At 37.0% G+C, this 13,155-nt stretch overlaps 1 protein-coding gene across 1 annotated transcript in view; it reads left to right on the top strand.

Moving 5' to 3' along the window:
* dsg2l (desmoglein 2 like) overlaps positions 1-4,034 on the top strand; it is a 61,746-nt gene extending 57,712 nt beyond the window's left edge. The window contains exon 14 of the mRNA XM_051697475.1: positions 628-4,034. Within this exon, the coding sequence (XP_051553435.1) occupies positions 628-1,401 (774 nt within the window). The 3' untranslated portion in view covers positions 1,402-4,034. The remainder of the gene's footprint in view (positions 1-627) is intronic.
* Positions 4,035-13,155: the final 9,121 nt, after the last annotated feature.

The following is a 13,155-nucleotide window of genomic DNA, read 5'->3' as shown; positions in this document are numbered from 1 at the left end:
TCCATCCCTTTAATGAGGTTTGTTGATTATCACCATTATTAAGGTTTTTGTGTTAAGGGTTGAGGTCTATTGTGTGTCTGTGTCAATCAATTGTACATACTGCCTTGCAAGACATACCTCTCTCTTCAGAGGCAAAGAATGTAGTTAACTTCATGTAAAAGTCATTCAAATGGTGACAAAATGAAAGCTCTCGTATTTGCGAATTGATAGTTGGCTGAACAAGAAATTAGTAGTTCTCTCAGCAAATATTTTTGCATATAGCGAACAAACATATTTACATTGAATAAAAAAAGCAATGCTTCTGAGGATAATTTTTAAGACAGTTTTTGAGAGAACTCAAACATTTTACTACATAATGCTTTTTTATATTTGCTTAACAACTCTTTTTAGAGAATGAGCGCTTTAGCCAACTGACAGTATAAAAGTATCTAACATGTTATTTTCCATTATAAGTTACAATGTAACATAATTAGTAACTTTTATTTGGAGTAACACAGTAATGTAATGTGTTGCTTTTAAAACTTATGCTCCCTAACACTGTAAATATACCCTTCTAAATGTATTTTTGGATCATTGGTTACAAGAGTTTATGAATTGGTAAATGTTTTGTGATTTGTGTTACTTCAGAAGGCAAGTTATGTGTCTAAGAAGCACGATTTGGAAGACTGTCTGCGAGTGTATGACTACGAGGGTGAGGAGGAATCTTGCATGGGCTCGTTTGAAGACATCTGTAGTCTCATGCATGAGGGAGACAACCTTGCCTTTCTGAATGACCTTGACCTGAAGTTCAAGACTCTGGCTGAGATCTGCTCTGGCTCCATAATGGAGACTGAAATTAGCTCAAGCCTCCAGGTGACCTCCAAACCTGTGCTTCCCACCACACACATTGATGTCAGCAAACAAGGGGCAGTTAGTAAAGTACACTCTCAGGAAACAGTCTCGTCCTCCATCATTCATGCTTCAGGAGCAAAGCAGGCAAGTGGAGTGTCTTCTTCAGGAGTCTACATCCAGGAAAAGGTGGTGGTTCCCAACACGAACCTGCTAGTCCAGCAGCCTGCACTATACTACACCACTACCGCCCCGGTTTATGTGCTGGATTCCCACCCTGCCCTGGTGGTAAATGCCACACCAGTCCTGGGCATAGAAGAGAGCATGCTGCTAGAGGGGCAGAATTCTAATGCTGCCCAGTGTAGTGCTACCAAACATGAAATGAAGCAGTACCAGAGTGTAGTCTTTGTTGAGAGGCAGCAGACAACAGGAAGTGTGCAGGCACAGGGTGGTGTCTTGGGAGCGCTGCAGATTGAGTCTGAAAATATGCAGTCCACAGAAGCTCATGGCATTGGACGGACACTCTATCCCACCAGCAGAGTGATGTCAGCAGGGCTCCAAGACAGGAAGTAGAGGAAGTGTGTTGATCTTTTGATATTGTGGATATGGAGTCTGTAAACAGCCTCATGAAGTCACAGTCTGTTTGAACTCACACAGTTCCAAGCAGGACTGATATGTCTATCCACTCCAGCGAGTTTATCCTGTTTTCCTCTGTGCCTGCCCACTCTAGATTTTTCTCAATAATGTAAAAAAAAAGAAAAGTATTTAATAACAAGCAGAATTTTTGTCAGTAAGTCAGATAAATTAAATCTCAAAAAGCAGATGACCGCTTCTTTCACAGCTAAAGCTGAAGTGTTGTTTCTGCACTACAAGTGAATTGCAACAATAATAATTGTCTCAGATAGATTTCCTGAACATTAATTTTCTAGAACGTTCACACTCTATTCCGTTCCTAACGTTCCTCTACCTTCAACCTCCACCTGATCTGTTGAAAGCATCACATTCAACTACGTTCACACAGCAGCTGAAAGTGGCCCAAATCTGATTTTTTCACTGACATGTGAGACAGATCTGTTAATTGGATGACAATGTAAACAGACTAAAGCACTTGAATCAGACATTTTTATATCCGATCTGGGCCACTTTCATATGTGGAAATAAATCAGATACATATCCTATTTTATTCCAATGTGTCTTCAGTGTGAACAGCCAGGTCAGATTTAATGTGATTTTTACATCAATCTAACTAACATTTGTCATTTGTGCATTTGATTTCCATTATATATAGGGGTGTTATGGTTTAAAACTTATAATTGCGAGTCATATCTTTTCGAGTTAATGCTTTCATTTATTTTTTGAGGAAATAAAATAAAATTGAAGGCTCAACAGTTGGGTTCAGTGATTCGTTTGGCCTACATATAGTCAAATATGAGCATGAAAAGATGCAGAGATAGATTTATGTAAGTGCTCTACTCATGTCACTCAGTTTCTGTATTTCTCAAACTGCATCAAAACGTGAATGCAAGCAAGTCAGTGGAAATCTGAAATAATTATAGACAACAACTCTTCAACTCTTCATACCAACAACAACTCTTCTTTTTTCTTGCTGTCCTACTACTACGAAACACACTATGGTGTGTTTCGCTCTTAAGTAATATCACACTCTGATAATTAAATTGCACCATACGAAAGCAAATTACTTTATTTAAAAATATTTATCCATCAAGACGGCCTTTTGCCATCACTTGCTGAAATATTATTAAATAGCCATTAAGTGTCCTATCCGCTTAAAGTTGCACTTAATAATTTTTTTCTCATTAAAGAAGTTTTCCTCCTAAATAAATTAATTGTAATTGTAAAACATATGTATACAACCAAGACCACTCACAAGAGATGGAGACTCCAGTCATATCAGTAACCTTGTCTAACAAAGACAATAGTTATTAATCTTACAGTTCTTACAAAAAATCGTTGTTTAAACACTGACCCTTAACACTTACTTAGTTTAATAATTTTAAACCATGACTTGCACTATACATAAGTAATATTGGCATTATATTCATGATGTTAGCCAGAGGGGAACTGGCCCCACAGTGAGCCTGGTGTCTCCCAAGGTTATTTTCCTCCATTAACCAACATCTTATGGAGTTTTGTGTTCCTTGCCACAGTCGCTTTCGGCTTGCTCACTGGGTTTCTAAATACAATTATTATTTAATTACTTATTTTTAAACACAGTTCACAATCGTATTTTATCAAACTGCACAGTTTCATTTTCTGTTAATGCATGATTTTCTGTAAAGCTGCTTTGAAACGATGTGTTTTGAAAGGCGCTATACAAATAAAAATGACTTGACTTATAAAAGCTGTTTTATTTTACATGGAGAGGGTCCACTCATGGGGGCTGCCATGTTAGGAGCACATGACCAGCCACATACTACTTGCTTAATCTCCTTAATCACCTTGTTATTGGATACATTAACTCGTGGGTTAAATTAATCATAGCTAACTGCGAATTTCTACAATCTGTATTGAAAACTACTCTGTTTGAATTATGCTGCACCCAGGCCCCTAGGTGTCAGTGTAAGTCCAAGATCACATTTTTTTTTTTTTTTTTTTTTAAGTTAAAAAACAAAACAAAAGAGTGCACCTACATTTTAAATACTTTAGATTATATAGATTATTCATATGATAATATTGAACATGCAGAGTTTGATGCACATGCTCAAGGAGTGTTATACACATGTGGGTCAGTCAACAAGTGTTGGCTGTTCAGACCAGTATCTGATATGGGCTACTTTTAAAATGTCATGTGAACAACCTTTTGATTTTAGCAGAAAATCTGATTTGGGTCACATTCAGGTGCGGTGTGAATGTAGCAGAAAAGACTGAAGACACACCTCTTCCATGACCACTTTACTAAACCATTCCCAGGAATCTATCAAGGCATTTTCTCATATATTACCATTAAAAGTAAGAAAAAAAGAAAAAAAAGAGTACACTTCTGTTCTGCACTTTCACTCAAGCTGTGTACTTACTATGGTATAGAATTTAAATTCAGTGCAGTGATAATATTGTTGCTCCTTATTGATCAGTCACTTGTTTTTCCTCATTTGTTAGTTGCCTTGTATAAAAGCATCTGCTTAATGAACATGATTGTCTGATGTTCTGGCACCATAAAAATAAAGGCTGTAATGATCATCCTTCAATATTCTCCTGCACAGATGACATCTGAATGTTTGTGACGATTTGTTGTGATACTAGACAATTGTTACAAACTTTTATATATAGCTTGAAATCATCCAAATTGAACCCCTTTTCTAAATCAATTTCTACAACAGCATAGTGTTTTATGTTGTTCAAAGCTGCTGGATTTGTCATTTCCACCAGCCACTCAAAATATCATGTCTGTCATTGTGTTGATGAACTTATTTAATGAGACTGTTTATCCTTCAGCTCATGTTTAAACTGTTCATTTGTTTAAATACAGTACCATTTAAGATGACATGCATTAATGGGGGATTAAATTTAGGCAGATGCTATGTGCACCCTGGTGCAATAATGGTATACACTATTTATACCCCAGTGCATATAGTGCAGATATTATTTGCACCCCAACCCTGGTGCAGATAATGGTAGATACTAATTGCACCCTGGTGCAAATAGTGTAAAATACTTTTTGCACCCATAACTAAATAGTATTAAAGGAAATATTAAGAGAGGCTGCTGCTAGAGGGGCAGAAGTCTAATGCTGCCCAGTGTAGTGCTACCAAACGTGAAATGAAGCAATACCAGAGTGTAGTCATCGTTGAGAGCAGCAGACAACTGGAAGTGTGCAGGCACAGGGTGGTGTGTTGGGAGCGCTGCAGATCAAGTGTGAAAAAATGCAGTCCACAGAAGCTCATGGCATTGGACAGGCACTCTATCCCACCAGCAGAGTGACACCAGCAGGGCTCCAAGACAGGAAGTCAGTAGAGGAAGTATGTTGATCTTTGAATATGGTGCTTCATCCGAGTCTGTAAACAGCCCCATGAAGTCACAGTCTGTTCGAACTCGCACAGTTCCAAGCAGGACTGGTATGTCCACCCACCCACAGAATTGTACTCTGCCTGCCCATGCTAGAATTTTCTCAATAATGTAAAAAAAAAAAAAAAAAAAAAAAAATATTTATTTTTGTCAGTAAGTCCAATAAATTTAATCTCAAAAAGCAGATGACCACTTCTCCAGATACTGTCTGCACTCATTTAAATACTAACATACAGTATAGGCATCACAGCAGTGTGTTTGTGTTTATTTAGAGTCCCACAGACACACTATATTAACCTCTAACCCTAACCTTACATTAGAACAAATAACATTGATTTTTACTACAGTAACCATGGTTTCACCATGGTATTTTTTGTACATTTACAGTAACAACAAAATTAACCATGGTTACTATATTACCTCCATATTATTGTACTAACACCATGGTTAATTGCATTAAAACTATGGTTTCTGCACAAGGGATGCCGAGCCGCGGGAATGACAGACCCCGCCTCCGGATCAAACCCTTCTCTGCACTCCTCGACATTCACCTAGGCCAAATCACTGTGATGAAATCAACATTTATATTCATTTTTATCTATTATTTTAAGTAGTATTAAAGGAAATATTAAGAGTCGAAATAGAAAATCGGATGGGAAAAAGAGTGGGACAAAACGCAGATTCGAACCTTTGATGCTAGGACAACAGTTCACATTCGCACACCGTCTTTACACCCCAAGCCATTGCAATGACTACTATTTTTTAGTTTGTCGTATATTTCTGTGGTTTCATCAGACTATTGGGGTGAAAATAGTTGCACTGTGTGGCTCATGCAGTTTACATCAGAGTGCAAATGGACACTCTGTTAAAGGCAATAATGACAATGAGTCCAAAATGAGAATGAACAGCACATTGGCCATGGAAACACAACAAAGTTTCAGAAGTGACAATCGCATATAAACACGAAAATGAATCCCTTAAATTATGGTTCCATGTGTTTACAGAATACAGGACTGACTCCTACAATAGAGTGCAACAGTGCCCTGCCCACTTATTCAGCGTCTGGGTTCTGGAAGAATTTTTCCCATTCATTTCTTCCATAGACTTAAAACAAAAAATTCATTAAAGAGTTGTAAAGCATGAACCAAACTGACCAGCTCAGAGGTAAGTCGCAACATTACAGGCTTTATTTTAAGGCAAAAAAGTATTTAAAAATCCAAAAAGTCAAAGGTACAAGTCTGTGTACTTACCGTCTTTCACGAGTGCACAAACTACAATCCCATGAAGTCTTGCGAATGACATGATAGAATATAATAAAACTATGGAAATGTATAAAACTATTAATTTTTAGTTGTTGATTCTAAGTATAGAAACAAAATAGTTTATGTATATTGTGAAATATTCCTATATACACAAATATATAAGTGTATGGAGACCGACTCATTTGCGTCATTCAGAATGCGTCATTGAAGTGGGCGGTCGCTTCCGGTCTTATTTTCTTGTTCTCTAGTGGATCTTTCACTGCTGTATCACGAAAGTACCACAACTTTTTGGCTTCTGTACTTGCTACTGTGGTTGTTCACCAGGAATTCCGCTATTAAACGCGATTTTTAAACAATGAAGTTGAAATAATGCAGATGAATGGCTTCAACAGAAGCATTTACTACAGATGAACAACCTCGGGTCTTTCTTTAAATGTTTATAAGTTATTGTTAAAAATCAATTATTATTATATGGAAAAAAATTAATAGGATTTTTACTTCCGATGTTGTGTCTAAGTCTGTTTCCCCGTCAGATTATGTTTCCCCCTAGCCCCGCCCCCGTCCTAACGGCGAAGGAAGTGCGCGTTCTCAAAAAGCTCGCCCCGAGATGCTGTGCTCGTACCACTGAGGGACTACGGCGAGCGCTAAGGCTCAAAACTAGAGTTTTGAACGAGTTTTATCTGTAGAATGTTGTATTCTAGATGTGAAAGGCAAATTCATGACTGTCTAGTTATATTTTGAAAATGGGGTAACAGAACCTACGTTTGTTGCATTTTTTATGTCTTCATGAACACAACCACCTGCTGTTATTTCTATCAATAAATAATATATTTGTGAGAGTTTTCATTTTGAATGTTGTAGACTTTTGGAATAAATGTGTGCTCACTTACATAACTGTGATTTTATAGGCTAAATATGCCACTGTTCACACAAGGCACAATACCTGGACATATAGATCATATTCAATCACGCAATTGCCTGATTTGGCCACAAGAGAGCTCCGTTGTCCACTTTTGTTCAGATGTTTAGAGTAAACTAAATCTGATGGTTTTCTGCCCCAACAAGTACACTTTCACCACAATTTACAAAAAAAAAAGGTCAAAACAATTTGTAGATAAAAAAATAACATCATACAAGTTTTTAGGTTTTATCTTTGTCTTAAAACCACCATCATTATAGCAGGGGGAATGCATCCTGACAGCTGAGAACATTACTGTCAGATACTGTTCCCCTGTGTTCAATAAGAAAGAAATCTCATACAAGCATTACATGGAATACTTTAATACCATTAAAAAAAAAAAAAAAAAAAAAAAATTCTGCATACTTACCTTTTAGAATATACAATACAGTTCACTTTAGTTGAAACCAGCATGGTAGCAGCTTGCCTTGCTGTCTAAATGTTTTTCACAAAAGCTATAGATGGTGATAATTTGTTATATATTATATGTTATATATTATATGTTATATTATATAACATATAATATAACATATATTATATGTTATACAAATTTCATTAAATACAAAACTAAATGGATAAATGGAGCCAAATCAGGCAATTACATTTCTAAAAAAAAAAAAAAAAAAAGCAGGGCTAAGGGGAAAAAAGGAGAAATACGATCAATAAGTCCAGGTATTGTGCCTTGTGAGACGGTCGCATATTTAGCCTATAAAATCACAGTTATGTAAGTGAGCACACATTTATTCCAAAAGTCTACAATTTTCAAAATGAAAACTCTCACAATTATTTATTGATAGAAATAACAGTAGATGGTTGTTCATAAAGACATAAAAAACGCAACAAACATAGGTTCTGTTACCCCATTTTCAAAATATAACTAGACAGTCATGAAATTGCCTTTCACTTCTAGAATACAAGATTCTACAGATAAAACGCGTTCAAAACTCTAGTTTTGAGCCTTAGCGCTCTCCGTAGTACCTCCGTGGAACGAGCACAGCATCTCGGGGGTGAGCTTTTTGAGAACGCGCGCTTCCTTCGCCATTAGGACGGGGGCGGGGCTAGGGGGAAACATAATCTGACGGGGAAACAGAGGCTGTGTCTCGTTTTAAAGGCTGCGTCCTCTGGAGGTAGCATTTGTTGGCCGCATACGTCATCGAGGCTGTCTGGTTTCATAAAAGCGAGTAGGACACTTCGAATGCAGCCTTCGAATGTGACCTTCTTTCACGGGAATTCGGAGGATGCATGAGGTGTATCCTTCGTGGGCACTAATAACCCACAATTCTTTGCTTAAACGGAAATGTCTAAAAAAAAAAAATAACGCCAATTTGCCCGTAAATATGATATTCAAACGCAAAAAATGTTAATTCCCAAGTTGAAGTACCTCAATAGATGGGTGCAGAGTATATAATATGTATAATTATATTAATATATAATTAAAATAAAGTATTAGACTAAAAGTACACCAGTAAAATGTATTTTCTTTTCTGTCTACATCATTATAACTCTCCTAAATTTTACCTCATACATTCCCTTCCAAAGGGAATTTGTTCCCTTATCACTCAAAGCACTGGCGCTTGTTAAAGAGTGGCGTGCTGTCATAGCAACCATGTTACTTGTCACAATACCGGAACCTGACTGTTGCGCTCTATCTTGATGACTGACAAGTAGCAACGCTGCAGGTGCCACCAGTTTAACACGTTTTGTGTTCGCTGTTTTTAAGCAAAGAGGTTATACATCAGAGACATATTATCATCCGGCAATGTTTAGTTGGCTGCCGTCGAAGGATCGCTGTGTTTTGTTTATGAGCGTCTAAGCAGCTGTTATTAAACAGCGCGTGCGCTCTGTACTGTAACTTATACATGTTTTACCAAAGTCATTCTAGCAAGTCAGTCCACTGTCGGCCATCTTTGGAACGCTCTCGGAAGGCTATTTCTAGTCATGCTAGTGCAGCTCCTATCTACTTGAATGGGGGAACACCGAAATCGCAAAAACGGTTGGTCAAGATGATGATCAAAGAACATATTTCAAATCAGCAATTAAATATGATAATATCGGAATCATTAATTCTGCTTCTTTATCTCTCATTACACTTAAACATGCAATTTCCCCAGCTTTTATATGCGCATTAGTGATGTTTAGTTTGTGAATGAGTCATTGTTTTTGAACAAAGATTTTAAAGGCCTCGATATATATCCTACAAAATTGAAGAACAAATAGGTGTGATGTCATTTAGAACAATGTTTGGGTGAAAAGAAGGTGTTTTTGCATTCGTTTTGGTGGTTTGTAACAGCTCGCTTGGGTGAACTTTAAGGAAAATTTCGTATTGGCTGCTAAACACCTTACTGCCATTGGTCTATGTCATCAGTATGTGACCTGGAGCTCCACCTACCTTGAGGCCTATATGGTTTTTAAGTCTGATGTCACGCGTGATGTAATAGCCATTTCTGGGTCCAAACATTCCTTCAGATCCCAACAGCAATGGCGGAACCTGTGAACCTTTTCACGATCACTTCCTCCATTAGTGAGCCACCATTGAGGGTTAAAAATGGTATAAATTCTTTCAACTCCAATGGAGTGTAGCGGTTCTCCCAAGTGGTATAATCAAGGGTAGAGTCCAGCATCCATGAAAAAGAGGATTTACGAAGTTGAGGTGAGTTAGAAGTTAGCTAGCTAGAATGTGTCCCGCACCGATGTGGAATGTGTGTGGAAGAGGGCGAAGACACCGAAAACGGACGAAATTGCAGCCAAGAGGGTGTCTGAGATGACACCATCCACAACACCACAACATTGATGCTGATGTTGTTGCGTGGTTTGAATTATTTGCTTAACGTTATATGGTTTAAAGCCATTGAATAATGTGAAGATGAATCGTTTGAATTTATCAAACGGTGCTAACTAGGGCTGCAACTCTACGATTATTTTGATAATCGACTAATCTAACGATTATTAGAACGATTATTCGACTATTCGGGCAATTATTGCAATGATTAATCATTAGCTGTAAACCGACTATTCAGCTTGTGCTCGACTTATAAGTTTGTATTAAACGTGCTTGCTAACAATAAAGAGGACAAAATCATCTTTTAAAAATACCTCTAAATGACATTCACTGAATTAAAGGGAAAAAATACTTTTTTTTTTTTTTTTTTTTTTTTAATTCAGTAAAAATCTCACTACAAAAAAATCCTATTGTTATCAAGTGTATTTGTCTTTTTTCCATTTAAAATTGTCTAAAAATCCTTAAAACAAGATACATTTACTTGAGAAGTAACATATAAGATATTTAGACTTGCTTTAAGAGAATGTATCTTAAATATAAGTGTATTTTGTATATAAGTGTATTTTTTCACTTGGTTACACTTCTGCGAGTGCAGTAAAAACAAAATACACTTATATTCAAGATATATTCTCTAAAAGCAAGTCTAAACATCTTATATGTTGCTTCTCAGGTGAATGCATCTTTTTTTAAAGGATATTTAGATATTTTAAAATATTTGTATTTTTAATATTATATTCAACATTCTCAGATAAAAACAAAAACAAATAAAAAATGTATTTTTTTTTATTTTTTTTTGCAGTGTATAATGGGGTGAAGACTACCCTCTCTCACCTTTTTGTTCACTTCAACCCATCTTTAACTCACAAAAAAACAAACTCTCTCTTATTAATAAAGCTGCGTTTAGCCAATTTTCTTTACGATAAAAAAAAATGCACAGTGACATATATTATGATTCAATAAGTTGCCATCGTGTTATAATCTAGCTGCATTAAGTGCGCATACTTGAGAGATGAGCGTCCCCGCAACACATTGTACCTCAGCCGGGTACAGTTTCAATCTCTCCCCCTTAGATCGGGACACTTCGCGCAACTCATAGAAGAGGTGCTGACCAAATGCCAGTTTCCTTACTATTTTAACTTTAATAAAGCTATAAGGCATTAAATAGAACTGCATTAAAGATGTAACGCCAGGGTGTTTCCTTTAAAGACGCTCGACAAGCAAATTTTGCTTAAGCTGAGCGTCAGTTCCGGCTCTGCTTATTCCACAACAAGAGTGCTTCTGTATTTACTTATTTTGTATTTTTGCAATATAATTCCCTCATACTTTGCGATCTACATCACCTGAAGCTGTTTGGAAAGTTTAGAGTGCGTCTGGACTCTGAGATGTGTTTTCTTCCTCTCCTCAGTCAGGCGCGAGCTGCAGTGCTGCTCTTGTGTGCAATCATTAGTTTCATATGTATCAAATATATCACAATTACACTACATTAAATCAGTGACAATTCAGCTAGGTTAAAGTCATGCCACACTCAATAATTTTGTACAATGTCAAAAGTTTCATCATTTCTCATAATTTGAACAAGGGGTGTCAAACTGGTGAAATGTGTAGTTAAAAACAAACATTACATAGTTTAGGCCCATGACAAATGTGGTTTGACACATGATGTAATCTACACAGATATGTATGTAAATACAGACATCTGACTGTCCGTTTTAATTTAAAGGTATTTTGTATACACTATGTGGCCAAAAGTATGTGGACACCTCACTGAAACCTCACTGACTTACAAGGAAATCATATTTTTAAATATCTGACACTATGTCCTTAACTTTAAATCTAGACTTTCCCTATAAAGACGTTTGATGGGCTGGTGACTGCATTGTTGAGGTGAAGTGTCCATTGTCAGCCAGAACCAAGACTATCCTGCAGGCAGCAGAGAGTAGGGACTTTTCTTCTGGAGTTGGATGAAGTGGCTGGTTCTCTGACACTAAAACAAACTCATAACTACTGGCATCAGATCCAGGGCAACCTACACCTGACAAGAGCTAATAGTTGTCACCACTTGTATGGACTCCTCTTGACCTTGTCATCCTACCAGTGCTCAAAGACCCAACATGGGCTGTTAACATTAACTACGTTTCCATTCCAAGGGTTTTTTTGCGACAAAAAGTGTAGCACATCAAAAAGTTTACAGATATAGCTGATGGAAATGCAAATTGTCACTAAAATAAATCTGGGAGGTGAAAGGTACATAATAAGTGATATACACACGTTTCTGTATGGAAACGGCTTAAGGGCAGATTTCTTTCATTCATTTTATAAAGATTGTTTCCTACAAAAACATTCTGTCACAGTTATAAGTTAATATCTGCACTTGTAATTACCCTGCATTCATGATTTGTATTAATGTCCTTTGAATTAATTGCGTTTTGGCACTTCACACAATAACATGTCTTATGAAAAAATAAATAAATCTGGAAATAAAAAAAGAGTAACACGTTTTTTATCTGGTGTTACTTTTTAAATAAAAGTTTGCATATATCAGTCAGAAGATTGGAAGATGACCACAAGAGGGCAAAACACACCTCTCTCTACCTTTACAGGCATGAATCAGTGTTATTCAACAATTTTCAACACTCATTAACAATCTGTTAATTCATTAAATTTAGCTGAGAATGGGTGTTTGTAAGACACATTCTTTCAGTGTCTTGTTGATGTTTCTTCTGAGCTCGTATGGGATGTGGTCCAAAATGCAAAACAATTTCAGCCTCTGAATGGAATGCTCCACGTGTATCCTAGCACTGGAGATTAGACTGTTATTGTTCACTTCCCCCTGTGTGAACTGTCCATAGACAAGGAAAGACGGGATGTTCAGCAAAACTCCCTCTGGCAAAATGTCCCGCATTGTGAAGCCCTTGTCAGCCATAACCATATCACCTGGTTATAGATGTTGGAGAAGTGCACAGTCAGCTGTTATTGCCTTGTCTGAGGCACTCCCACCGTACAGGTCACTGGCGAAGGTAAATCTTCCCCTTGTTCCTTGTGATTCGCGATGGCCCAGCAGCTTTGCCATTGGGGAAATGCCAACTGCACACCCATGAGCTTCAGTTTGGGGTGAAGTTTTTACAGCAGTAAAAAAATAAATATATATATATTACACGATTACAGTGAAGCAGTCATTGGCAATGAAGATCTTAAATCTCAGGCTCCCTCCAACAGTGCTCAAACAATATGTATAGAAAAGAGAAACATGCAAGTTAAAGTAAAAATAAGAATGTAAGACATAAAATAGTGCAGAAATTTAAATA

The sequence above is a fragment of the Myxocyprinus asiaticus genome, chromosome 5 (genome assembly GCF_019703515.2).
Source record: "Myxocyprinus asiaticus isolate MX2 ecotype Aquarium Trade chromosome 5, UBuf_Myxa_2, whole genome shotgun sequence".
Lineage (NCBI taxonomy): Eukaryota > Metazoa > Chordata > Actinopteri > Cypriniformes > Catostomidae > Myxocyprinus > Myxocyprinus asiaticus.
Note: the sequence above shows the minus strand (reverse complement) of the source record. Positions and strands in the feature narration are given on the sequence as shown.